The sequence below is a fragment of the Corythoichthys intestinalis genome, chromosome 15 (assembly GCF_030265065.1).
Source record: "Corythoichthys intestinalis isolate RoL2023-P3 chromosome 15, ASM3026506v1, whole genome shotgun sequence".
NCBI lineage: Eukaryota > Metazoa > Chordata > Actinopteri > Syngnathiformes > Syngnathidae > Corythoichthys > Corythoichthys intestinalis.
In genome coordinates, this window is record NC_080409.1 from 33025483 (window position 1) to 33053375 (window position 27893).

General features: G+C 39.4%; 2 protein-coding genes across 9 annotated transcripts in view; both read right to left on the minus strand.

Moving 5' to 3' along the window:
* The window catches only part of pacs2 (phosphofurin acidic cluster sorting protein 2), a 109701-nt gene extending 96478 nt beyond the window's left edge, over positions 1-13223 (minus strand). For 6 of the 8 annotated variants that reach the window (XM_057859353.1, XM_057859354.1, XM_057859358.1 and 3 more), the window contains exon 1: positions 12824-13223. In XM_057859353.1, coding sequence (XP_057715336.1) covers positions 12824-12942 — 119 coding nt within the window. In that variant the 5' untranslated portion in view covers positions 12943-13223. The remainder of the gene's footprint in view (positions 1-12823) is intronic. The other 2 variants (XM_057859360.1, XM_057859361.1) reach the window with 1 other exon arrangement.
* A 2773-nt stretch (positions 13224-15996) lies between these two features.
* srsf5a (serine and arginine rich splicing factor 5a) lies at positions 15997-27887 on the minus strand. Its single transcript, XM_057860129.1, has 8 exons — positions 27737-27887; positions 26401-26529; positions 25690-25760; positions 25494-25616; positions 23468-23537; positions 19202-19275; positions 19024-19128; positions 15997-16764 (listed from the first exon to the last, which is right to left on the minus strand). The coding sequence occupies exons 2-8, from the start codon at positions 26524-26526 to the stop codon at positions 16413-16415; spliced, it is 921 nt and encodes a 306-aa protein (XP_057716112.1). The 5' UTR covers positions 26527-26529; positions 27737-27887; the 3' UTR covers positions 15997-16412.
* Between the last annotated feature and the right edge of the window lie 6 nt (positions 27888-27893).

The window sequence follows — 27893 nt, forward strand, 5'->3', positions numbered from 1 at the left end:
TCGCTCTGGACACCTCAGGGAAGACAGGCAGATGTGTGACAAATTAAGACAACTTGCGCTTCATTCAACCAAACTGTAGTAACTAGTGATGCACGATAATACATTTTTCAACCGATACCGATAACGATAATTTCCTCCTCATTCCAACCGATAACCGATAATGCCAAGCCGATAATTCTATTAAAAGATTTATGTAAAATTTTAAAGTACACACAAAAGAAAATATTACTGTGCAAAAATATAATTTATTGCTCTTTTTTTCAACATAAAATATGAACAAGTCGTCAATTCAAACATCTAAATAATGACAGATTGTCCGACATTGTGTAATGGTAAACTTTTGGCAACAATTACTTAAAGAGTAAATACCTAAGTTGCATAAAAATGCCTTTAAAAGTAAGCCATTCCTAACATATATAATATTAACACATTGCAAAACACACCTCCTTAAAACTAGTCAGTTTTAAGTGTAAATCTATTGGCAATAAGTGAAATTATCTGCCATCGCTTCAAGTGTATTTCTCTCAGATTTCTTGGAAGAAAAATAGCTATCTGAAAATCTTAACAGCCTTGTTTTAAGCAATACATTATTATACTTACTCCTAAAAAAAACTTGGAAGGAAAGATTTTGAATAATATTTGTGGCTACAGAATATAGATTTAAGAATTTGATTATCGACTGTGACTGTAATTGATCAGAGAAATAAGTTAAATAATTTGAAAAGTGATTGCTAATGTTATATGCTTTGTTGCACACTGTGAAAATGATTAACTCAAAAGAGCGAGATGTCATGTACCCATTCTGCAGCGCTTTGTTTACATTTGCGGCTTTCACGACATTTGCTTTACAGCAGCTAAACTGATACACGGCAGTACTATTTGGACGGAGTTGGAGCTTGCATCCGCGTGCATGTTGTTTTGTGCCTGAGTTTTGTTAAGCCGAAAATAAAGGCAGCGTTACAAAGTCATCTGACCGCTCGTCATTTTACATTCTGAATGTATTATTGACTGGCTGACTTCGTTTTCTCCATGTTTAAATGATCATCTAACCACTGTGCTGTCATGATAAGCTTGCTTACTGGACATCACTTTTTCATGAAGAATGGTGGTCGTATAAACTGCATTATTTTTTTTATCCAGGGCTTTGGTTCTCGGGTCATTTAGGTAAAAAAAAAAAAAAAAAAAACGTGTCTCGTCTCGGCGGCAGCTACGTTCATACCGGATAATCCGCCCGCCCCAGCCGGTTCGCCGCGGCGTATTCGGGTCCTGGCTCTGCTCGCACGCCGTGGGGGAACGCTCGAGAAACCGGGGTGTCCGCCGGAGGTCCCGAAGCCGGGGAACCGCGCTCGGCCCGCCCCGGCTACGGCGAGGCGGCGGCGGCCTGAGCGAAAGCCAGAGCGGCGGGCTCCGTCGGAAGACGGCTACTTGCCGACTATCGGTCTCCAGTCGTGCCGGTGTTTAGCCTTAGATGCGAATTTACCACCCGCCTTGGCCTGCATTGCCAAACAGCCCGACTCTGTATCGTCACACGCCCTGTAGTTTAACTTAGTGTTTACAATAGCTTTAGCATTCCCGCTAGCAGCATCCTCGTCTTCATTCCAAAAATCTTTGTGGAGCAGTTTTAAATGGCTGCTGGGTTAGTGGTTTTGAATGAGGACGCTTTCTTTCTGCCTCGTGGAACTTCTACGGTACATGTTCCGCAGACGGCGAGAGTGTCGTTTTTTTTTTTAGTAACAGCCGCCATAATATTCAACTACTTCTTGTCGTGTAACTCCGCCTCCTCAACCCCTCCTCCCTCAGGGGCTTCAGAGAGGTGAGGCGTTGAGGAGGCGGCGTGCTGAATTCTTCGGTTGCGCACATTTGGAGGCTAAATCAAGTATATAATTATCGGATTGCATTATCGGTTGAGTTTTTTTAATACCTGGATTATCTGTGTGACGTAATAATTGCCATTATCGGCCGATAATTATCGGTGACCGATATTATCGTGTATCTTTAGTAGTAACGCGCCCTTACACATCCTTAGTAACGGTAACAGCGTTGCAAAGTTGGGAAAAGTAATTAGATTAACCACTACTGAAAAAAATAACGCCGTTAGAAATGCTGTTACACTGTAACGCCGTTAATAACAACACCGATTACATGAAACGAAAAATTCTAACAGCTCACATTTCTGGCTAATTTTGATCTGAACTGGAAATCAAAGATTGATTGCGCGAATGATGCAGCGATCCAAACTCACTGTATTTTTGGCATTTTTGTGAAAAAGTGAGTCAAAGGGAGCGAAGGGAAATAAAGTTTTAGGTCCTATAGGGAAGACAGGCAGAAAAACACCACCGAGAAAGAAAGAAGGTAGGAAGGAAAGAAATGCGTGTGTGTGTCCTCCAGGACTTTGCTGTGTCAGGCTGTACGTCTTACATAATAATTAAGATTAAACAAGAGGACAGGAAGTGGAATGTCAAGTACAAGTCCCATCAAATGGTTCTAATTTTAGGCCTTGTCCAGATGTAGAAGATTATATCTCAATAAAACATATTTTTCAACAGTTCTTCCATCATTAACACATAAACGCAGATTTACAGCATTAAAAACAAACGTATGAAAACCTCTGAGTGAAATTGGTATTTAACATTTCTGCATGCGTACATAAACAACCAGAGTTTTGTATTTGGAAACCCGGCAAGAAATTGTGAACAAGTAAAAAGTTTAGCACAAATAGCAGGACAGGAACCTGTGTTGTAAAGTTACATAGCCGTCAAGGCCATAAGTCAACTGCAGAGGTGGCTAGAGTAGCCAAAAATTGTACTCAAGTCGGAGTAGCGTTAATCATAAGCGGAGTCTAAGGGGGGCCCATGGGGGCCAGGCCCCCCCGGTGGCCGAAAAGTGTCACTGCATGAAATTGACTTTCCTATATATAATTTCAAAATTAACAATTTTCCGATAAAATATCGTCTATAAAAGTTGTAAAGCGATAAAACAAAAATGAATGAAATTAACAAAAAAATTATTTATCATGGGTCAAAATTATTTTTTCAACAGATCATGCGTGTAGCACCTTAGAGTGACGGTCATTTGCTTTGTTTGCTTAGCCAAAACCACCCGAGGATCGAAGAGGCAAGATGGATATACGTAATTTTTTCCAATTTAGCTTTCAAAAGCGACAACAAATACTGAGCATGATCCAAGGATTGAAAATGTGGACCATGAAACGCTAGGGACCACCGTCAAAATGGTGAGCGGCTTTTCAATTTGCCCCAATAAAGACTCAACTTGTACAACAGAGCCCCCACCGGTGTCTTGCCAATGTAGTTACCCCTGTCAAAAATTGTGTCCCCTGGCTGCGGGAGCGCACACACAAAAAATAGTTATGAGTTATGTTGACTTAAACAATTAATTGAAGACAGAAAAGAACCGCAGTTAAATATTTTGGACATCGACGTTTATTAAACTGGAGGAACTCACCCTACGAGTAAAACTGAAACATTGCCTTTTTTTATGTTCAGTATGTATGTTACATTATACGACTGAAAAAAAAAGGTTTTTTTTGATGGATGGGCCATGTTTTAAAACCTTGTAGATAACTACATCACCAAAACACGGAAACCAAGCAAATCAGTGCAGCGCAGTGGCTCCGCCCAGGGGGATTCAATTTTAGCGGGGGTAACTACATAGGCACGACACCGGCGGGCATACCATATTCAATGGATGACGATCTTGGCGAAAAGTATAACTGTCCTAAGCAGCCTGATTTAGAATTCCCCTCAAGAATGATGGGAAACAAAAAACACTCATTTTCAACTTGTTATTATCAATATTCTTGTCAATTAATTTTAATGTTGACACTGCATTTCGGGGTCATCAACATGTTGTGCCCCCCTTACCCCAAAAGTCAAACTCCGCCTATGGCATTAATTCAAGATAATGTTACTTAAGTAAAAGTAGAAGTAGTCGTCCAAAAAATGTACTCAAGTACAAGTAAAAAAGTATCCAGTGAAAAGAATACTCAAGTAATGAGTAACATTGTGAGTAACTGCTTATATTTTTGTTGGATTTTTTTTTTTCCAAACAATATTTTTTTCTGAGCACAAAGTTATCTATGAGGACTATTGTTATAATGATACTGTACAATAACCCATTACATAACCACAGTAAGCCAAAGAAATACAAACAAAAAAAAATCATTGAATTCCGACGAGAGAAATAAATAAATAAATAAATAAATAAAGCATTATTATTTATTATATGACTGCCCTCTGGTGGAGAAAATATTTCTGAGTTTGAATAGTGACGCGTTCCTTCATGCCTACTACCGTATTGGCCCGAATATAAGACGTTCCTGATTATAAAATGACCCCCTCTTTTTCAAGACTCAAGTTTGAAAAAAGACTTTTTGAATACCAAATTAATTTTTATACAGAAAATAATTACAATACATCTGAAACAAATGATTATAGCAATATATTTGAGAGAAAAAGCATGTTATTTTGCCTCATTCAAATCTTAATATCTGAACATTTACATATGTAAACTAAAGTGCAATCACATTCGTAAATGAATGGCTTCCGGTTTTTGAAACCAATCTATTGTGATAAAACAACAAAATTGCAATAACTGCATTAACCATCAAAGTGAAGTCTAACTGTAACTGTAGTCTTGAAACAAATCTGAATAAGGAAAAACATTGCAATAAAATAATGCAAACTGGTTAAACTTGAGAGTAGCTGAGATCTGTCATTACAGAACATCGCTTCAATGATATCTGGCGCCATCTAGCGTCGTGAATGGGTATAATGTCTAGAACGCGAATATAAGACGACCCCCACTTTTTCAAACTTATTTCAATGCAAAAAACACCGTCTTATTTTCGGGCCAATACTGTATTTTGAAATTAAAAGGATCATATCTCCAGTTTTCTATGGTCAAACGGTGCCAAATAAAAACTGGGAGAGAGGTTAAAATCTGCGCTTTCGAGTCATATTCAAGGCGGCACTCTATATCAAATACTTCATTTTTCACAGTGCTTTAAAGACACCACATGATTGAACAGGCTGGTGTGAAGATAGATGCAAGCTTGCTGTTCTGAATGGTATAATGGAGTCATGTGATTATTGTTGCGACGTCTCACTGGTGAAATCAGTAGAGCTACCCTGGTGATACACCAGGCACGTCTCTACTCTTAGCATCGCTGGCAGAAAAAAATAATACCGTATTGGCCCGAATATAAGACAGTGTTTTTTGCATTGAAATAAGACTGAAAATGACAGGGTCGTCTTATATTCGGGGTCTAGACATTATACCCATTCACGACGCTAGATGGCGCCAGATATCATTGAAGCGAATGCTGAACTTCAGGAGTAATGTTCTGTCATGACAGATCTTAGCTACTCTCAAATTTAACTAGTTTGCATTATTTTATTGCAATGTTTTTCCTTCTTCAGATTTGTTTCAAGACTACAGTTAGTTAGACCTCACTTTGACGGTTAATGCAGTTATTGCAATTTTGTTGTTTTATCACAATAGATTGGTGTATTGACATTTCAAAAACCAGAAGCCAGTATTTACGAATGTGATTGCACTTTTTTTAAAACTTGAGTATTGAAAAAGGGGGGGTTGTCTTATAATCAGGGCCGTCTTATATTCTGGCCAATACCGTATTAGAAAATGGAAGACATACAAGACCACTGATAATCTCCCTCGATCTGGGGCTGCATGCAAGATCTCACCCCGTGGCGTCAAAATGATAACAAGAACGGTGAGCAAAAATCCCAGAACCACACAGGGTGATAACAAGAATGCATCCGAAGAACACCATACCCACTGTGAAGCATGGGGGTGGAAACATCATGCTTTGGGGCTGTTTATCTGCAAAAGGACCAGGACAACTGATCTGTGTAAAGGAAAGAATTAATGGGGCCATGTATCGAGAGATTTTGAGTGAAAATCTCCTTCCATCAGCAAGGGCATTGAAGATGAGACGTGGGTGGGTCTTTCAGGATGACAATGATCCCAAACACACAGCCAGGGCAACAAAGGAGTGGCTTCGTAATAGGCATTTCAAGGTCCTGGAGTGGCCTAGCCAGTCTCCAGATCTCAACCCCATAGAAACTCTGTGGAGGGAGTTGAAAGTCAGTGTTGCCCAACGACAGCCCCAAAATATTACTGCTCTAGAGGAGATCTGCATGGAGGAATGGGCCAAAATACCAGCAACAGTGTGTGAAAAGCTTGTGAAGAGTTACAGAAAACATTTGGCCTCCGTTATTGCCAACAAAGGGTACATAACAAAGTCATGGGATGAACTTTTGGTATTGACCAAATACTTATTTTCCACCATGATTTGGAAAATAAATTCTTTAAAAATCAAACAATGTCATTTTCTGGGTTTTTTTCCCCACATTCTGTCTCTCATGGTTGAGGTTTACCCATGATGACAATCACAGGCCTCACTAATATTTTCAAGTGGGAGAACTTGCACAATTAGTGGTTGACTAAATACTTATTTGCCCCACTGTAAATGTAACGGTGTACATGTAACGGGTTACTACCCACCTCTGGCCAAAGGCAGAAGACTGACTCAACTGGACTCTTATCAGAAAAATATCTAAGCATTTTGACACTGCTAACATGGCTTCCCACAGAGAAGATTCCCAGGATACAGAAGTAGGAGAACAACGTAAGTGGGGGAGGTTAGAACAAAGAGAGTCTCTCGTCGCCGTCCTACTCTGCATTCCCGCAACGCAAGTATAAAATGCCTCTGAAAACTTTTGTTGATACTCAGGGGGAAAAAATGGAAGGGCCAACATTGGTTGCTATTGACTGCGATCGGCATCAATGGCAGTCAATGAGTTAAGTGTCAAGAAGGCTAATTAAGCGTATGAGCACGTAGCCACATGTGACTTCAAGAATCTTCGTCGTCTAATAGCTTCGCGTTTCTGAGGCCCCATTGGAGCCCTGCGGGCACGGCAAGAGAAAATGGCGGTCATGGATTAGATAAAGAAATCACCGCTTCCAATTAAGCGCAAACATCATCACGAGGCGGGACACTTAAGGCAAAAAGTCAAATGATTAACACTGAAATATCATTTCAAAATAATAGCCGTTTGTTAGCACACTAGCATTAAGGCTTTTTTTTAATGGAACTACTGTAATTAGTGCAGCTTGAGTAGCACACTAGTTTACAGCTTGTTCGACAGTCCTTGTTTAAGCTTCTCATATACAGTGAAGAGCAGAAATATTTGCACCCCTTGTGATTTTGCAAGTTTACTCATTTAGAAAATAGGTGAAGGTCTGAAATTTCCATCACAGATGAATTTCCACTCATAGAGACATAGTCTAAACAAATACAGATATCACATTGTGTGATTTTTCAATAATTTACTGTATTTGTAATTTAATGGTGTTCATAGTACAGTGGTACCTTTACATATGAAGTTAATTCGTTCCAGGACCTTGTTGGTAAGTCGACTAGAAACAATCTGGTGCGCACCAGATTGCCTAAATTTATTTGATTTCTGTCGATGTCCTTTTAGTGGCTCCCTATGTTTGTCCTCTTACAGAAACCATATTAAAACACCAAATATATTTGACTCCCCAATCCTTTTCCATTTTCAAATATTTTTGAAAAAGGGAGCCATTAGAACAGCGCTAAAGAGCCGCTTGTGGCTCTAGAGCCATGGGTTGCTACCCCTGTCCTAAAATGTTAATCGGTTATCAAAATCATTGGGAACTAATTTATTATTCGATTTAATCGATTAGTTGTTGCAGCCTTATTAAGAAGGTAGTTTAGACAGCAAGATGTCCGAAAAATGGCAAAAACGTGAATAGTTGTTTTCCAAAGTGAAAGCAGATTTTTGTTCATGTCCTACTTTGACTTAGCAAAAATACAATGAAGAAATCTGACGATATTTACAACTGAGAAGTTATATATGGCGGAAAACACAGACAAGACTGAAAAAGCAATTTCTGCTCTTGCACTCCTCTATAAAAGAAACTGCTGTATTTTAAGCCAAAACAACTGTTGTGTTTGATAGAACAATATGTCTGTATGCTGCCATAGCAGATTCATGGCGCATGAAGCCCCTGAACTATTTTTAATTTGTCCGTTTTACCCTGAAAACCCCCGTTTACAGACGTCGCGCAACCGCTTTTGTTTCAACCCAGCCGTAAAACGAAGGTAATTAATTATATTTATTATTCAAAATGTCTGTCGTTTTTGGCTTAGAATCATTAATTGATGTCTCATATTTCGTTTAAAAAAAAAAAAAAAAAAAAGACTTTAAAAAATTATTCACTCGCATATTTTAAACTTTTAAACAAATTATGTCACAATGAAAAAAATGTCGTCTGTAAAAGTCACGGATATCTACCTCATAACTATCGCTTAATTGTATTTTTTTGTTACTGTCGCATTTTCTGAGATATTTTAGATGATAAATAATCGACCCAAACAAAAACAAAAATTTGAAAAAAAAGTTTAAAAGGGTAAATATATTTAAAAAGAAACTCTCGACCACTCATTGATGTCTGCGATTTCTGCATTGCAACCCCTGTTAAATTACCATGTTTCACCCATAAAATCCCCCCAAAATCCAGCTGTGGCTATTCACAGCTGTGTCTTGACACTCAGTAATACATGCTACTTGGAGTTTTTGGATCAAAACAAGGTAAGCACTCGATAATATTTCGTTAAAGTCATGGCGTCTGTAATTCTGCTCTCGCGTGATCTCGCCTCCAGATGGGGTTTTGCTGTTTAAAAAACTTTTTTTTTTTTTTTTTAAATTCCCTCCTGTTCAAAATTTTTATTCCCCCAGAAAACTGAGATTTTAAGCTTTCCAATGATGTATCACACATGCATATCAGACAATTTTGAAAGTTGGCTAAATTGGGGGTCTCAGAGCGGAACTTCAAGTCACCTGAGTGTTTTCCGCCATATACATTGGGGCAAGTAAGTATTTAGTCAACCACTAATTGTGCAAGTTCTCCCACTTGAAAATATTAGCGAGGCCTGTAATTGTCAACATGGGTAAACCTCAACCATGAGAGACAGAATGTGGAAAAAAACAGAAAATCACATTGTTTGATTTTTAAAGAATTTATTTCCAAATTAGAGTGGAAAATAAGTATTTAGTCACCTACAAACAAGCAAGATTTCTGGCTGTCAAAGAGGTCTAACGAGGTCTAACTAGGCTCCACTCGTTACCTGTATTAATGGCACCTGTTTTAACTCATTATCGGTATAAAAGACACCTGTCCCAAACCTCAGTCAGTCACACTCCAAACTCCACTATGGCCAAGACCAAAGAGCTGTCGAAGGACACCAGAGATAAAATTGTAGACCTGCACAAGGCTGGGAAGACTGAATTTGCAATAGGTAAAACGCTTGGTGTAAAGAAATCCACTGTGGGAGCAATTATTAGGAAATGGAAGACATACAAGACCACTGATGATCTCCCTCGATCTGGGGCTCCATGCAAGATCTCACCTCGTGGCGTCAAAATGATAACAAGAACGGTGAGCAAAAATCTCAGAACCACACGGGGGGACCTAGTGAATGACCTAAAGCAAGCTGGGACCACAGTAACAAAGGCTACTATCAGTAACACAATGCGCCGCCAGGGACTCAAATCTTGCACTGCCAGACGTGTCCCCCTGCTGAAGAAAGTACACATCCAGGCCCGTCTGCGGTTCGCTAGAGAGCATTTGGATGATCCAGAAGAGGACTGGGAGACTGTGGTATGGTCAGATGAAACCAAAATAGAACTTTTTGAAAGAAACACAGGTTCTTGTGTTTGGAAGTGAAAGAATACTGAATTGCATCCGAAGAACACCATACCCACTGTGAAGCATGGGGGTGGAAACATCATGCTTTGGGGCTGTTTCTCGGCAAAAGGACCAGGATGACTGATCTGTGTAATGGAAAGAATGAATGGGGCCATGTATTGAGAGATTTTGAGTGAAAATCCCCTTCCATCAGCAAGGTCATTGAAGATGAGATGTGGCTGGGTCTTTCAGGATGACAATGATCCCAAACACACAGCCAGGGCAACAAAGGAGTGGCTTCGTAAGAAGCATTTCAAGGTCCTGGAGTGACCTAGCCAGTCTCCAGATCTCAACCCCATAGAAAATCCGTGGAGGGAATTGAAAGTCCGTGTTGCCCAACTACAGCCCCAAAACATCACTGCTCTAGAGGAGATCTGCATGGAGGAATGGGCCAAAATACCAGCAACACTGTGTGAAAAGCTTGCGAAGAGTTACAGAAAACGTTTGGCCTCCATTATTGCCAACAAAGGGTACATAACAAAGTATTGAGATGAACTTTTGGTAGTGACCAAATACTTATTTTCCACCATGATTTGCAAATAAATTCTTTAAAAATCAAACAATGAGATTCTCCCTGGGGGGGGGGGGGGGGGGTTCCACATTCTGTCTCTCATGGTTGAGTTACCCATGTTGACAATTGCAGGCCTCTCTAATATTTTCAAGTGAGAGAACTTGAACAATTAGTGGTTGACTAAATACTTATTTGCCCCACTGTATACTGTAATTTTCGCACTATAAAGCGCACCTGACTAAAAGCCACCACCCACCAAATTTGACACGGAAACGACATTTGTTCATAGATAAGCCACACTGGACTATAAGCCGCAGCTGGCCATAATACAGAGTATTATGGGATATTTACACCAAAAGATAATTACCCGTAACACTAGGTTTGACAGCGGTATCATAAGACTGTCATAAAACCAAAATAACCACTATGAATCTTTGAACCAGTTAGCTGCAAAGCTTAATTGCTGTCGTCCAACATGCCTCCAAGCATGCATTGTAACGGTACAGATGTAACTAAAAATCAAAATTCATGTTCTGTGCTAAATATTTCTTCAATTACTGTTCTAGTTGTTTCATTAATTGCTAGTCATGGAATTTGGTAACACTTTATTTGACAGTGGCGCCATAAGACTGTCATAAGACCGTCATGATTATGACATGACACTGCTAAGAGCATTAATTAATGCTTATGACAGACATCATTTTCAGTCATCCGGCAAATTATCTCACTTTTGAATGGATGTAAAAGATCCGAGCTGGACATAAATGGAGTTAGTGACATAATTTGCCCGATGACACTGAATGACATCTGTCATGAGCATTCATTAATGCCCATAATAGTGTCATAAATATGATGGTCTTATGACGCCCCTTTTAAATAAAGCGTTACCTATTAACCCAGTACTTCTCAAATAGTGGTGCGGGCCCCCCCAGGGAGGCGCAGAGCGATGCTGGGGGTGGTGCATGTGACCTTGGGGAACATACTTTTTTGCTATACTAGAATAAAGTGTAATTGCACATCCACTCCCGGTGGCAGTCCCGCTCTCATTTTCAGCGTGTGCCCAGTATTTTTTGAACCAAACAAGAGCACACAGTAAAGAGCACCAGAGATATGAAAAGCTAAGACAAGGAAATATGACGAGGCGTATGAAGCATTTGGCTTTGACTTTTAGTACAGTGGGAGAGGAGGAAAGACCAGTCTGTTTACTTTGTCTAAAAATGTTCGCAGTGGACAACAGGAATGATTTTTTTCAGCGAAAACGTGCCAAATATTGCCAACAATCCTTCCGCTTAGTCAGTGTTACATAAGTAAACCAGCAAGCACTGTCAGCATCATATAAGGTGGCATACCTGGTTGCTCAGTGCAAAATAACCCCACATAGCAAAGAAGCTGATACTGCCTGCAGCAAGAATAAAAACTGTCCCTCAGTCCAATGACAATGTCGTTTTGGTTCTTTTAATTTTTGTTTTTTTGGTCTAATTGTTTGGCATATTATCCTGATGAGTTAATGTTGCTAATCAATTTGAATTTATTATTATTTATTGATTTTATTAAATTTTAATTTTCAGTATCAAACGGTCAAAAAATGTATCTTGAGTGTATTTTTACGGTACGGATGTGTTTTTTGTTTTTTTTACACTTTAGTGTAAGTTGATCTATATAATCTATATTTTAAAAAAGAACACAATGATATGCAGAGGTGTACTTATAATAATAAGAATTTTCTATAAAAATGATACATTATATTTTCAGTGGTGGCAGAGAGGTGGGTGGGGGGGGGGTGCAGAACGTTTACGTGTTCCTGTGGGGGGCATAACACAAAATAATTGAGAAGCACTGTATTAACCCAAATAAAATCAACAAATAAACCACAGGATTCAAAATGAGGGAAAAAAGTAGTGGCTTATAGTCCAAAAATTACGGTATGTTATAATTTCAAGAATTTAGACAAATTTAAGGTTAAGAAGGTCCGAAACAATTCATCGGTTATCAAAATAGTTGTCGATTAATTTGCGAATCGATTAGTTGTCGATTAGTCGTTGCACTAATACATTTAATGTTCATATACATTACAGGAATGGAGAAAAAACGGAAAATACTACTGAAATTGTAAAAGAAAAATCATATTGGATTCGAGGGTGCAGGTGTACCTCAGGAAATGTCCTATTCTCATATAAATTGTGGCATATTAGAGGCATGAATGTATTTTTTAATGTACAATATGTAGGAAATATGGATTCATATCAGATGAAATGTTGTTTTCTATGAATCTAAGGTGGGGCAGGGGGCATTTGGGTGTGTAGCATCTCAGCCTCCCTCCCTCCCCAGTTGCATGCAAAGATTCCTCCATCGCGATCGCAACGCGTCACTCACTGCAGGCGGCCCATGAGCCCCCAGTCGTGGGCCCCGGCTAGGGCACCCGCCGCTGCCGCAGACCGGCGTGGCAATGGCGATGTGTGGCGTAAAGTTTGAAAAAGAAGCCGTGCGCAGGCTTACCTCGGGATGCAGTTCGGAGACGAGCCGTCGATTTCCCACGTTGCGAACAAATTCATCGGCACCGGTCTGTTGAGAGCCCCGCTGCCGGGGAAGCTCAGCCGGCCACTTCTCTCCGCCATGGTGCCCGGTAGGGAGTGTTCGAGCACGCCGGCTCAAGTGTTGGCTGGGAGTCCGGTCAAAGAGAAGCGTCCCTCGGTGGTCACGCTAGAGTGCGACGGTCAAGGACGAGCGTCTGCTCGGTTTCCCACCCCAGCGCCTCGCCGCTGGCAGAGCAGGTCTGCTGGCTAGGTGGAGGTGCGGTGCCGGCGGGAGGGGAGCCAAGCCCGCGGATGAAAGGAGCGAGCGACCGCGGGGCTTGTTGTGCCCACCACGCTGCTCCTCGTCCCGCCTATAAAGGCCGATTAGTGGAGAAGTGGTGCACAGTCAGAGGGGAGAGGCGGGGCTCCAGCACACTTTTTTTTAAAGGGGGAAAAAAATGTATGAACACAATGATATATAATACGGAAGCGTATTGCATTCACATGAAAAATAAAAAATAGGGGGCAAACTCAGGGAAAAAAAATAATTTAAAAAATAAATAAATAAATAATAATAATAATAATATTAATTAATAATAATAACAACCCAAAAAGAAATTATTTTGAAAAACAAAGTTGGAAAATTATCAATTCAAAAAACAAACCCAAAAATAAATTATTTCGAAAAACAAACGCGGAAATTATTTTGAAAAACAACGTTGGGGAAAAAAAAAAACAAATTAAATAAAAAAATAACCCCAAAAATCAATTATTTTGAAAAACAAAGTTGGAAAATATTCTATTAAAAAAAACAAACCCAAAAATCTGTTATTTTGAAAAATAAACCTGGAAAAAAATTATTTCAAAAAACAAACCCAAAAATAAATTAATTTGAAAAACAAAGTTGGAAAAGAATCAATTCAAAAAACAACCCCAAAAATAAATTATTTTGAAAAACAGAGTTGGAAAATAATTAATTAAAAAAAACAAACCCGAAAATAAATTATTTTGAAAAACAAGGTTGAAAAAAAAACTAATTAATTCAAAAAACAACCCCAAAAATAAATTATTTTGAAAAACAAAGTTGGAAAAAAAATTATTCAAAAAACAAACACAAATATAAATTACTCAGAGAAACGAAATTGGGTGGGGGGGGGGATTAATTCAAAAAACGACATCTAAAATAAATTACTCAGAAAAATGGAGGGTTGAAAAAAATTTTCAAAAAAATTAATTCAAAAAACGGCCCCCCGTTTTTTTTTTTTTCCATGTGAATGCAATACGCTTCAGTAGTTTTTGGGTAATTTGAAAAACAAAACAAAAAGAAACGTAACCCCGTTGAGACATCACATTTTGGGTCATGAAAGTCACTCAAAAGTAATTCAGATTATCCAAAATGTGATGTTAACGTTTTGCCTTGCCTTGCCTTGCCTTGAAAAAATGGAAGAAATTAAAATAGATAAGCGAATATCTTCTGATTTTTTTGTGTTTTATTTAAAAAACAGTTAAAAACAAAAAAAGAGTTTCAAATTTTTAAAATAAATAAATAAGAGAAGAATATTTATTATTACCTCATGGCTTGCCAATGACAATGATAGATGTCTAATTCATTTAAACTGGGAAGGCTCACTGTACACCAAGAACTCTTGAAACTAAACTTACTGGTGCTTTTTCAGTAATCGACAATACTGAGGTTTGGATGTTAATGACAAAATTTAAATTTACACACACGGAAGGGCTTTTAAAAATATATCAAATGGAATATCCCCTTATTTAACAGTTGTATTCATTTGAATTCTTAAATTACTTACACATTTTTCCCAATCAAACAGCACTGGTAACAAATAACTGAAATCTAAATAGTTGATTTATTCATTTGAATTGATCACATGCAAAAATAAGGTATTTTAAGGATCTATTTAAAAGTTATTTTTCACCGCGTCTATATTTTTGAAGATTTTATGAGTAATAATTTTTATAAATACAAGTACTACTAAAATAATAGCTATTCCTTTCCTTAGTGTTTATCCCCAGTCAACATTTGACCCACATTCACTTGTTTACTCTAACCTGGTTGATAATTCACAAGTTCAATTTACTGCACGAATGAGCAAAATGTTGATTTGCCTCCAACCACCCAATTTGTTTAAAATTTAAGTACTAAAAATTCTCAATTTTACTCAACAAAACAATCTACATTAAATGATTAAAAACTTATGTTAACAGTACACCGCTCCCAAGTGTATAAGTATTACAATACCAAACAAGTTGCCATGAAATTCCTTTTTTCACCTCTGACCTTTGACCTCATTAGCCCAGAATTTAATCACCTCTTCGAAACAGTTTCAAATGACATATCCTGCAATTTTGTTAATAATCCTTTTATTGGTTCTTGAGTTATCTCAAACACAAACAGAAATACCTGAATAGATAACCTCCTTCTTCCATAAATTTTACCTAGAGGTTTTTTCAAAAATACCGTCAAGCTTCAATTTATTGCCTGCCATTGACGACGGAAGATGTCCAATCCGATTGAACTGGGGATTTGAATGGAATTGGGAACTATCGCCATCCATTGCATCAAATTACTTTTTAGTTACATTAAAAACAACACTCATTTAGCTTTTCAAATTTATCTTAATCATCCATATTTTTCCATGGGCCCATATTTTTGAAGGGCGTGTGACACTTGTGTGGAGCTGTTTCGTTAGCTGTACTATACCCTTTGTAAAAATCTGGACTCTTTCTCATTCAGTTAAATTGAGAAGTCTCAAAACATGTAACTGCAGGTGTATTAAGTAATTGCACATCCACTACAGTAGGTGGCAGTGACGCCATCATAAGTATGGTGTTGGGATTTTTTTTGCACCAAGCAAATGATATGGAGAGTTAAAAAAAAAAAAAAAAATGTTGCAATAGTCTTCTATGCATACGAGCGCACGCCTAGTGTTGAATAAGCGACAGGTCTTGTATTTTGTTCTGTAGTCATCACATGCTGTGCTGCAAAAGCCATGTCTTTTAATGGCAGTCATTATACAGTTTAGTGCAGAAGTCTATCAATGAAAAATTTAGAGGGGGTCACAAAATGACAGGTATGATAAATTAATTTCACCTTGTATAACAGGTTTTAGTGTAGGTAAAAGCACAAGACTCCAATCATTTGTGAAAAGTTTATTTTGTAAGATGACGAATGATGCGAGTCTCACAATTCACAAAACCACAAAACATTAAGTCACTTGTTTTGTCTTCACAAGAAAAAGTGAATTTTTCTGAACAAAATGGCTGATTAAGAGTCCCGCGTGTAATAATCTCTTGAAGACGCGTCACAGTCCAAACAAATCTAGGTAAGTGTGGTAAATACAATGTCATCTCAAAGCATGAAGCCCGCATGGAAATGGCTACACTTGATGCAAACATGGAATTAAAACTATACGAAAGGGCACACAAAGAAAACAAGCAGGACTTTCCTGTGGAAGCACGTCCAAACTAAGAATTCCAAAATGAAAAAGGATAACAAAGGCAACCCTCCATGGAGTTGAACAACGACAATCACGTACACGCCTTTCCGCCTCTCAGTGTTTGCTCTCGGCGGAGGCCGAGCGAGATCGCGAACGGGACCTGGAGCGAGAGCGCGACTGGTTGTTCTGAGCCGGTGGAGGCGAACGGGACCGGGAGCGCGAGCGCGACTTGGACCGGGATTTGGAGCGAGACTTGGACCGGGATTTGGAGCGGGACTTGGACCGGGATTTGGAGCGGGAGGGGGAGCGGTCGCCGGTTTTGGGACCGCCGCCTGCCGGCTTCTTTTCCGGGGTGCGGCTGGGCGTGCGGGAGCGGCTGCGGCTCCTGGAGCGATTGCGGCTGCGGGAGCGGCTGCGCGAGTAGCTGCGGCTGCGGGAACGGGAGCGAGAGCGGCTTCGGCTGTGGCTGCCGGGAAAAAAAAAAAAGGACAGCAAAATGATCAAACATGGGTGCCATTTCCCAGGCTGCTCGGGTGCAAATTTTAAATCCCAACCCTTGTCCCCAAAGGCTAATTCATATAAGTCAGTCCCCCGGTAGTCTTATTACTACAAATGATCAATCTATTGCGTTGAAAACAGCTATTATGTCAACTAGGGCTGCAGCTATCGATTATTTGATGAACTAGTTAGTTCGAATAATCGAGTAATCGGATAAGGAACATGAAAAATTAAAATATATGAGCTGAGCCTCAAACTGTATAAAAAAACATCTATGTACAACAAAAGAACAATTGGCTAACTTACATAGTAAAAATCCGCTAGCTTAAATGGTCTAAAATGCTGACTTTTTTTAATACAATGCTCTTAACAAATGATTCAGACGCATACTCCCACAGAAAATATACATATAAACTAAATTACAAATGCAATTAAAAAAACATTAGCTCAAACAAAAACTTCTCTTATGTTGGTCTTAACATGGAGCAGCCGGATTCAGCCATATGAAATGAGGCAGACTAGAGGGCAGTATATCTACCCAAATCAATAAAACTCAATGCACACACTTTCAAAATAAACCATTAAAGCGCCACTTTAATTAAACGAATATGCGAAGCGGCAAAATTTACTTTGAATCTTTTTATCGAATACTCGAGTTATTGGATTAATCGTTGCAGCACTAATGTCAACCAGTAGCCATTTCGCCTGACTTGATTCACAGCATTTTGTCGATTTTGAGTTTAACCCATATTACCATCTCAAACAAAGGCATTCTCCAAGTACCCTTAATATTGCAAGGATTGAAATACACAATTATGCTTTATAGTAATTCATATTAACTAATTATAGTACGAGTGACTACTTATGGTCATTAAAAAAAAAAAAATTAGGGCTTGGCGTCCTCATACATGGACATCACATTTTGGTTCATGTATTAACATTTGGTATAGTACAAGTGTGACCTATATGACCCATAACGTCATGTCCACATGTGGATGCCAGGTCGCAATTCACGACCTTATATTTTATTATTAAGCATTATTTTTTTCATATTCATATCTATATTTAAAAATACAAAACAAAATGGTTATTACCCCCAATAACTATCTCAAGTTGATATTTTTGATTAAAAAAAAATGAACATTTTAAATAAAGGGAATATTTGCAGTTTTATCTTCTAATATTTTAAAAGAATAAAGTCATCCTTCGCTACTTCGCGCTTCAAACATCCCGGATTTTTGTCAGTTAAAAAAAAAAAGCAGGATTTTATAGAGATGTCCCATCTAATCACGTACAGCCTCTAAGGCTACATCTACACTAGGACAGATAATTTTCTCCAGGGTATTTTGCCAACTTTTTATACCTGTTCGCGCTACGCTTAAGGTGCGTAAGGCCCCATCGCTTCTGCAAGGTACGCCTGCATTTGCGTAAATTTACGCATGCATAGAATGGAGCAGTCGCATGTGTTATGTCATCACCCGCGCGATTTACCTCTGAACTGGAAACTCATTGCTCGCCGGCGGAAATTTCGAGATTACCTTCTACTTCTATTTACTTCTACCTTCTCGGGAACCCCGTTTTGTGATCACTTTTTTTTTTCGTGAACGCTCAATTTGAACGCATCACGCGGGAGCGAGAGAGAAGAGTGAAGGGAAGGAACGCTCGGCTTTTACGAGCAGTCGCAAAGTTGATTGAAATAAATCTTTAGATAACAACAACAGGCAGAAATGACATCAAAATGAAACTGATCTAGCGCCTCTCTGACTACGGAGTTAGTGGTTTAATTTTCCTCTACGCATTTTTATATAGTCGAGTTCGGTCAGCATTGAGTTGGGAGGAGCCAGCCCCGCAGCTGACTGATCGGAGACTTAACGCGGGAGACAAGCTCTGTAATAAAACACTCATCTCCGTGTAATCCGCGATGGGAGGACCACAAATGGGCACTGAATTGAAGCATATTATTTCGACGTAGGTTTGAGGGTTGACTGTTGAAAAGAAAAGGAGCGGTCCCCATTAACCGCGAAAAACGAGGGATCACTGTATTTACCGTTTTTCAATTGAAAAATAAAAATTACGACTTCCATCTGTGAAACTGTCACTTTGTCACCATAGCGAGGATATAATGTCCCTGCCACACGCAGTTTCAATTCGCCGTTGGCTGTGTGGTGAACGGAGAGCATTAACCCTGCTTTTAAAACTGCTGTTTCAGTGGCACTGAGTTACTCACCCTCGACTGTCCTCAAAGATCTTAATCTTGCGTCCGTTCAACTCGGTGCCGTCCAGCTTGGAGATGGCGTTCTTCATATCGCTTCGGGATGCGAACTCAACGACCCTGCGAGCGAAAAACGAATCAGCATTCAATGTCGCAAAATTAAAAATCAAAAACCTGCCAAGTAGACACTCACCCTTCGTTTTTGTTGGGCCTGTGTGCGTCAACAAAGGTCACCTCTCCGGCTTTTCTCATCAGGTCTTTGAGGTCCTGCGTGAGAGCACGAGTTAGAACGAGAGCAATGCAAAGCGGCCCCGCAGGAACCTGACTTTTGTTCACACCTGCTGGACAGAGACATGAGTACACGGCAACAAAATCAATACACACGCTAGCTGGCTAGTCTAGTGTGCAGACTGTCACACTGTCTTGGACTAGACAAATTTAGTTGGAGCTACTTAAAAAAAAAAAAACATATACAGATGTCGCTGTAAAAAACCCTTTCCACTGCATAGTACTTTCTCAGCATTCTGTGCTGCGAATAAAAACACTGGGAATGCTGTGGCTGTTTCCCTCAGTTGGTACTTTGCCGTGGAAACAGGTCCGTGCGCTAGCTACACGAAAAGAAAACCTGTTAAATTTATGGAATAATATGGGCTGCTGCCAGAATATGACCATTAAAAATAAACAAAAACGACAAAATCGCAAATTATACAAGGTTTCAGGCTTACCTGAAAATCATGATAAAAAGGTTATTTTGCAACTATGGTGATGCATATATAACAGGTCTTAATGGTGACGTCACTGTGCGCCTTTTTTCGAGCTCTCCTGTCATCTTGGCAGACAAACGTGCTGACTACAGAGCTACTGTAGATCATTTGGAGGGAGGGCTGTGCTTAAAAGAGAGGAAACCTTACTTCCTGAGGACTTAAGTGTTGGCAACTGAAGCCAGACTGGGCTCACTGCTCAGCGGTCCGGACACTCAACTGCCACAGTGAAAATGCTGATTTAAACCCAAGTTGGAAAGGGGAGCATTGCAGTGACGTCACCATCGCAATCAGACCGGTTATACATACATACTTTAAACAGTTATTTGCTGTTTAACTGTAATTTGTTGTTAGTTTGACAGTAAACCTTAATTGCCAGTACAATGCTGTGTTTTACTGTAAATTTAACGAGTCCATTAAACTTTTTTTTTTTTTGGTTTCGTGAAGACACACATTTGGACAATTTGTACATTTTTGGCCTATCGTGTAGAGTGGGAAAGCTTTATTTTTTTTAAGTGCAGGGGTGGGCAAAGGGGCTTTAATGCAAGTGCTGCATTTATTTTGCTGCTAGGCCTAAATTACTCATAAATCCTGTCAACTCACTGATCGACATCCGATCCGTTTTGTGTGGGTCGGCAGTGAATGATAAATTTTTCAGTTGAAATAAAAGTTTCTGAGTTTACTCATAACTTACCGATTGTCAATGGCTGCGACAGACTGATTCATCGAGTTCAATTTTTAATCATTATTGTGTGTTAGAAGATTGTGTTCTTGTGTAAGCTCGACCTAGGCTATTCTACGATTGTGATTGTTGATCGTAAAGAATGAGAAGAACCACATGGAGTTGACCATTACGGCACTTCACATTAGACCAAAAGGACCAGGGTCCGGTTGGAGAGCTACCTCACAACAACACTTGCAAATGACTTGTTGAAAAGGTTCAGTATTCACACTGCGCCAACCGAACTTTCTGAGAAGCATCATGTGAGCCAAAGGTGGACTCATTGATTGGACTAAGGCAAGAGGAAATAGCTCCCTCCTGGGAGGAGTATAGAGCATGCACGTAATGTAGCATAAACGCACCCCGCTCCGTTTGCATTCACAAGCAAAGCAGCGTACGCCTGAAGCGGACCGAGACCTACCTACAATTTTTGAATGGACCAGAGTTCCTTTGTTTGGTCCGAACTAGAGTTCAAACGGGCGTTCTTGAATACAAAACGAAGCTATCTGAGGAAAAATAACTCTGGTCTGTTTAAAAAGAACCAAGCAGTGCTAGTGTGAAAGCGCCCAAAATCTCAAGATGTGACTTGTAATTATCGGACGAAATGATCCTATATATCATTATCGATATCAATTCTTTGGACGATACGATATTCGTCGATATTACAAAGTCTGCCAGCATTCGATTCAAGACCCTTTGATGGATTTTTTTAAACATACATAATGTACAGAGTTAACGCAATCTAACATTTCACCAAAAAGCAGTAAAACAAAGCAATCTTGTTGCTGAAACATTTCATACATTCGAATGAAACACTCTTTTGAGCAAAACTGCTTTTCTAAAAGATATGTCCATATGTCGAATTGTTGTTTGGCATTTCAATTAGTGCTGCAACGATTAATCGATTAACTCGAGTATCCGATTAGAAAATAAGATTCGAATTAAATTATGCTGCTCCGAGTATTCGTTTAATTAAAGTGGTGTTGTAATGGTTTTGTTTTGAAAGTGTTCGCATTTAGTTTTATTGATTTGGGTGGATACACTTCCCTCTAGTCTGCCTCATTTTACATGGCTGAATCCAGCTGCTCCCTGTTGACACCAACATACGCTGGGTTTTTGTTTGAACTAAAAAAAATTTTTTAATGGATTTGTAATTTAGTTTATAGGTATATTTAGCCGTTTTTTGTGGGAATATGTGTCCGAACCATTTGTTGAGAGCATTGTAGAAAAATGAATAAATAAAAAATAACGTTAGCATTTTATAGCATTTAAGCTAGCGGACTTTTGCTCTGTAAGTTAGCCAACTGATCATTTGTTCTACATAGATCTTTTTTTTTTTTTATCCCGTTTGAGGCTCAGCTCAGGTATTTTAATTTTTTTATGTTCCTTATACGATTACTCGATTATTCGAACTAACTAGATTAATCGACTACTAAAATAATCGAAAGCTGCAGCCCTAGTCCCTAATGTGCTCCAATACAGCAATGATCATACATTTTATTTTGAACACTGCAAAAACTCCAAATCCTATCAGGACTTACAGTTTAGACTAACTTAAATCTAGAATTTAAAAATAGCTCGACACAAATGGAAATTCAATTGAAACACGTGGGGAAAAACACCTAGCTTTTAAGTGATGTGTGTTATCAAGCGTTATTACATTTTTAGGTAAGAAATATATCTTTTTTTTAATAAGATTTAGAAGTTTTTTTTGAGTGAAAGCAGTGAAAAGTGAATTTGTCTTTCTTTTATTCTAGTCACATCTGAGATGCAATTGCTGGCTGTTTGCAACAATGTACATCGAAAATAAAGACATTGACTGAAAATGGTTCAATATTAGATGAAATGTCTTGTTTTTTGCATGTATATTTAAATTGCTCTTTACCAAATAAAAATGTTTTATCCGATAGAATTTTCAGTCGATTACTCAATTTACTAAAATATTCGATAGCGGCAGCCCTAATTTCAATCGATTATTGCTATACCTATAAATTGATCGATCCAGATTTATACATTTTCAGGACAGATTAGTAAAAACTATCCGTTAGAATGCTAGTTGAAATCAAGTTTTAATTAATTGAGATGGATTTTTTTTTGCCGGATTGCCCAGCACTATTCTCCATACTCGCTGGTAAAAAAAATCTCGTTTTGACTTGCTTTCCAACAAAGCATTTGCCCACCCCTGACAGCGGTCGGGCTGTCCGTGGTCGACTCCCGGCGGGCGTCATCGGTAACATGAACGCCCCCGCTACAAAAACACAAATCACATGAGTTGTAATGCTACTTACCGTGTCCATTACCAGGAAGACATTAGCAAAGCGCCACGTGTCCAAATAGCAAATGGGAACCAATGCAGTGTTAAGCCCTCGAGAAACGACCTCGACCTCCAGGCCTCCACAAGTACGGAACCACCAGAGAGCAAGTAGTAGCAGTGGAAGGAGGGGGCACTCAACACCCCGTCACAGCAACAGAAAAAGACCCCAAAGAGGGCGGTTGTGGCCCTCCGTTACAGCAGTCGGGGATGCCAGCCCACAGAACCTCCAGACCGGCTTACGGACCTCCTAAGGCTACCGTATCCTGCGCTAGACCACTTTCGCCCGCTACCGGGGCCCATCCAAGACTTTAGACCTGCGGCAACTGCGTGTAAGGAGAGGCACCAAATGGACACTATTCAGAAAAAAACCAGGAGAGAGGGCGCGGCACACTCGCCAGCCCTCCGAGGAGGAGGAGCCTGCGCGCGCGTCGCCCGCTTTTCACAACCATACAAGGCTGTTTATTACACTAGCCATCTATGGCAGTTACTTGCTTTTTCTCACGCTCTCTCTGGGAGAAGACAAAAAAAAAAAAAAAAAAAGTCGGCCAATTGGCTAAACTGAAAGGCTGCATCAATTTGGAAAAACAAGCTACTAGTACCAAATCAAAGAGTATTTAACAATGGGGTGCTTGGATAAGAGGCAAAGGCCTAGATTGGTCTTACCTGCCAGCTGATGCGCGACGACAGGTTCTCCACAATCAGCCGGTGGTCCGTGCGCACCGGAGGTCCGTACCTACGCAAATATGCCAATCATCAACAATTGCCTTTCAGTGCTTTTCAATGAAAAAGATTAATGTCAAATCTGGTTGAACTAGGATCACTGTCCCAGTCCAAACGGATTGGACGTCTATCGCCACCAATGGCAGCCAGTGAGTTAATGCCACAATACAATAGATTGAATCTTTCAAACAAATTATTGCCAAACATTTACAGTGGGACAAATAAGTATTTAGTCAACCACTAATTGTGCATGTTCCCCCACTTGAAAATATTAGAGGCCTGTAATTGTCAACATGGGTAAACCTCAACCATGAGAGAGAGAATGTGGAGAAAAAAACCCGAAAATAACATTCTTTGATTTTTCATGGTGGAAAATAGGTATTTGGTCAATATCAAAAGTTAACCTCAATACTTTGTTATGTACCCTTTATTGGCAATAACGGAGGCCAAACGTTTTCTGTAACTCTTCACTAGCTTTTCACACTTGCTGTTATTTTGGCCTATTCCTCCATGCAGTTCTCCTCTAGAGCAGTGATGTTTTGGGGCTGTCGTTGGGCAACACAGACTTTCAACTCCCTCCACAGATTTTCTATGGGGTTGAGATCTGGAGACTGGCTAGGCCACTCCGGGACCTTGAAATGCTTCTTACGAAGCCACTGCTTTGTTGCCCTGGCTGTGTGTTTGGGATCATTGTCATGCTGAAAGACCCAGCCACGTCTCATCTTCAATGCCCTTGCTGATGGAAGGAGATTTTCACTCAAAATCTCTCGATACATGGCCCCATTCATTCTTTCATTTACACAGATCAGTCGTCCTGGTCCCTTTGCAGAAAAACAGCTCCAAAGCATGAGGTTTCCACCCCGATGCTTCACAGTGGGTATGGTGTTCTTCGGATGCAATTCAGTATTCTTTCTCCTCCAAACACGAGAACCTGTGTTTTGTACCAAAACGTTCTATTTTGGTTTCATCTGACCATAACACATTCTCCCAGTCCTCTTCTGGATCATTCAAATGCGCTCTAGCGAACCGCAGACAGGCCTGGACGTGTACTGGCTTCAGCAGGGGGACACGACTGGCAGTGCAGGATTTGAGTCCCTGGCGGCGCATTGTGTTACTGATAGTAGCCTTTGTTACTGTGGTCCCAGCTCTCTGTAGGGTATTCACTAAGTCCCCATGTGTGGTTCTCGGATTTTTGCTCACCGTTCTTGTTATTTTGACACCATGAGGTGACATCTTGCATGGCACCCCAGATCGAGGGAGATTATTAGTGGTCTTGTATGTCTTCCATTTTCTAATAATTGCTCCCACAGTTCATTTCTTTACACCAAGCGTTTTACCTATTGCAGATTCAGTCTTCCCAGCCTGGTACAGGTCTACAATTTTGTCTCTGGTGTCCTTCGACAGCTCTTTGGTCTTGGCCATAGTGGAGTTTGGAGTGTGGCTGACTGAGATTGTGGACAGGTGTCTTTTATACCGATGAGTTAAAATAGGTGCCATATTAATACAGGAAACGAGTGGAGCCTCGTTAGAAGTTGGACTTCCTTGACAGCCAGAAATCTTGCTTCTTTGTAGGTGACCAAATACCATTTTCCACTAATTTGAAAATAAATTCTTTAAAAATCAAACAATGTGATTTTTTTCCCTCCATATTCCATCTCTCATGGTTGAGGTTTACCCATGTTGACAATTACAGACCTCTCCAATCTTTTCAAGCAGGAAAACTTGCACAATTGGTTGTTTACTAAATACTTATTTGCCCCACTGTAGGTATAATTTTCATTGACGAGCAATTAGGGCTGTCACGACTTGTGGGCTAATCACAGGCTTTCTTCCAGTGATTTATAAACCTGGCGGGGCACCAGGCTTTTGTTGCCCCTCAGTGAATGATTATGTTTCATTGCCATTGACAGCAATAGATGTCCACCTTGAGAGATTCCACTCCGAACGTTTTAAGAAAGCCCTTTCGTACCTTGAACCACTGCTGCGCGATGGCCGATAGCCACCAAAGCCTCCCATTCTGGACCCGCCACCTCCTCCGCCGCCGCCGCCACCGCCCCGTCCTCTCCTGGAGCGAGCGTGCTCGATGGTAACCCTGCAACAACAAGCCCATGTGAGCAGCAAATATAACAAACCAGCATATGAACTTCGGACCGCAAGCAGCTCACCTTTCACTGCACAGTTCTTTGCCGTTTAATTCATACACTGCATCATCAGCATCCCTGTGATCATCGAACTCCTGTGGAGGTAGTTGATTCATTGTTTAGACATTGTTAATCTGAGAACTAAGTGTCAATAGCTGCCATTGACAACGAATGACGGACAACCAATCCATTTGAACTTGCTCAGTAAAAACGTGGATGACTATCGCCGTCAATGATAGTAAATACGTTTTTAGTATTTTTTTTCCCCGTGTTCATTTTTAAATTTTAAAATAAAAGTGAAAAACGTTTATTATCTTTGTATTTTTAATTAAAAAAATACAAATGAATAAACCTTATATTACAACAATCTAAATAATGTATTCATCTAATTTTTAAGTTTATTTTTTCCATACACTTAAAATATGATCATTTTGAATTTTTAAAATTGTAAATTAAACAAAAAAGGAAATACACCAAATATTATAATGAAGAAAACTTTTTTTTTGAAAAAATGTTTTCAATAAAGTAAAAATAGTAAATAGTGTATTTTAACAATATTCAATAATCAAATTAAATTTTAAAAATTATTTTTTAAAAACTGAAAATATTCCCCGATTTCTGTAATCGAAACAGTAAATAGCGTGATTTTTATGTGAATAACTGACACGGCAAAAATAACAGACTATCAAAATTGTGGCAGCTCTACTTTTGATATAGTTTTATTTGCAGACTTACCACAAAACCAAATCCGTTCTTCAAGTTGATTTCACGGATCCGTCCAAAGCCCTTGAAAAACTTCTCCACGTCTCTCTCGCGGGCGTGCGGGCTCAAGCGGCCGATGAAGACTCGACTGCCGCTCATGGTCTGTTAAAATCAGGAAAACAAAAATAACACGCACATTAAATTGTTACCAAGTTAATGAATGACAAAGTGGTCCAAAGTTCAGCAACCTCTTCTAAGGGCCATAAATGACACGTACGTTTGTACATGAGCTTAAACAAATATGTGCGGGCGGATGTAAATAATTTTTAAAACTTCAATTGCCTCAATTCCGTACCTCATTTTTACATAGACCATTGAAGGCTAATCTCGAATCAAATAATTTTGCTATTTTAAAAACGCTAACAATTTTAGAGATCTAGCTTTAGTTTTAAAGCCATTGAAATGTCTACACCCTTGGATTTTCAGCTTCTCAAGAGTAAATATGCTTTCTCTAGTCCTGCATGCAACCAAACCGGTTCTGCAAGTGTCTAATGGAACTTTTTGCAAATATAGGACTTCCAAAAGGAATTTTCACAGTTTTTGTCCCTATTCAATATCCCTATTTTAGTGTGGCAAACCAAAACAGTGACTGAATCATATGGTATTTAGGCATTTTACTGCAAAGACAATGTGAAATAAGACCTACTTTTAAATATGAGGAGACAAATACGTTTCAGAATAGCTCATGAATGGAAAAATAATTGTCAGATCAGTTTTTACACTAGTCGTTAGTTGCGGGCGTCAAACATATAATACACAAAACAATTATTACATATCAATACTGGGGTCAAAAAAGCTAAAAGCTTTGTAAATTAGATTTTATGTCATCCCGTTACGGCAAAGACGACGAATAAAGACTTTAAATAGGCTACGCCAATTCGTTCACAATTAAATTGCTAGAATTTTAAAGCTCACTAGACTTAAAATATTTTGTGATAGATTGCAAGTCAAAAAGAAAAAAAAAAAAAAGGCCTGGATGCTAAACTCGTCCAAAACTACGACGCCATCTCAAGAAATTCTCCCAAACGATTGCTATAATCACAGTTAAATCGATACAGAGCAAATATACAGACAAAATAAATAAATAAACGGACAGGTTTTAGAACGATTATCGTAGTGTATAATCCTAAATGTTATAATGTTGTGGAATAATTTGCTGCTCGTTGCTAGCTTGCCACGATGTCGGTTAGCCGTTGCAAGCTAACAAGCCTTTACAACGGAAAACATACGGTTTAAATCTATTATCCGTTGAAGTATTCGACAAATTAGTTAGTAATGTTTTTAAGCGTCTTTTACGTCGTGGTCTCACCTAGGATTGTCCGGAGAACGTCTACGTTTGAATTAGGTCGTGTGAGGGCCGCTTGTACTTTGACTTCAGCCTCAGCTTCACTCGACTGCCTCAAAATGGCGAACTCACAACTGCCTACTAATGCAATCCCACTGGAGTTCTTGGTGGGACCGCCTTT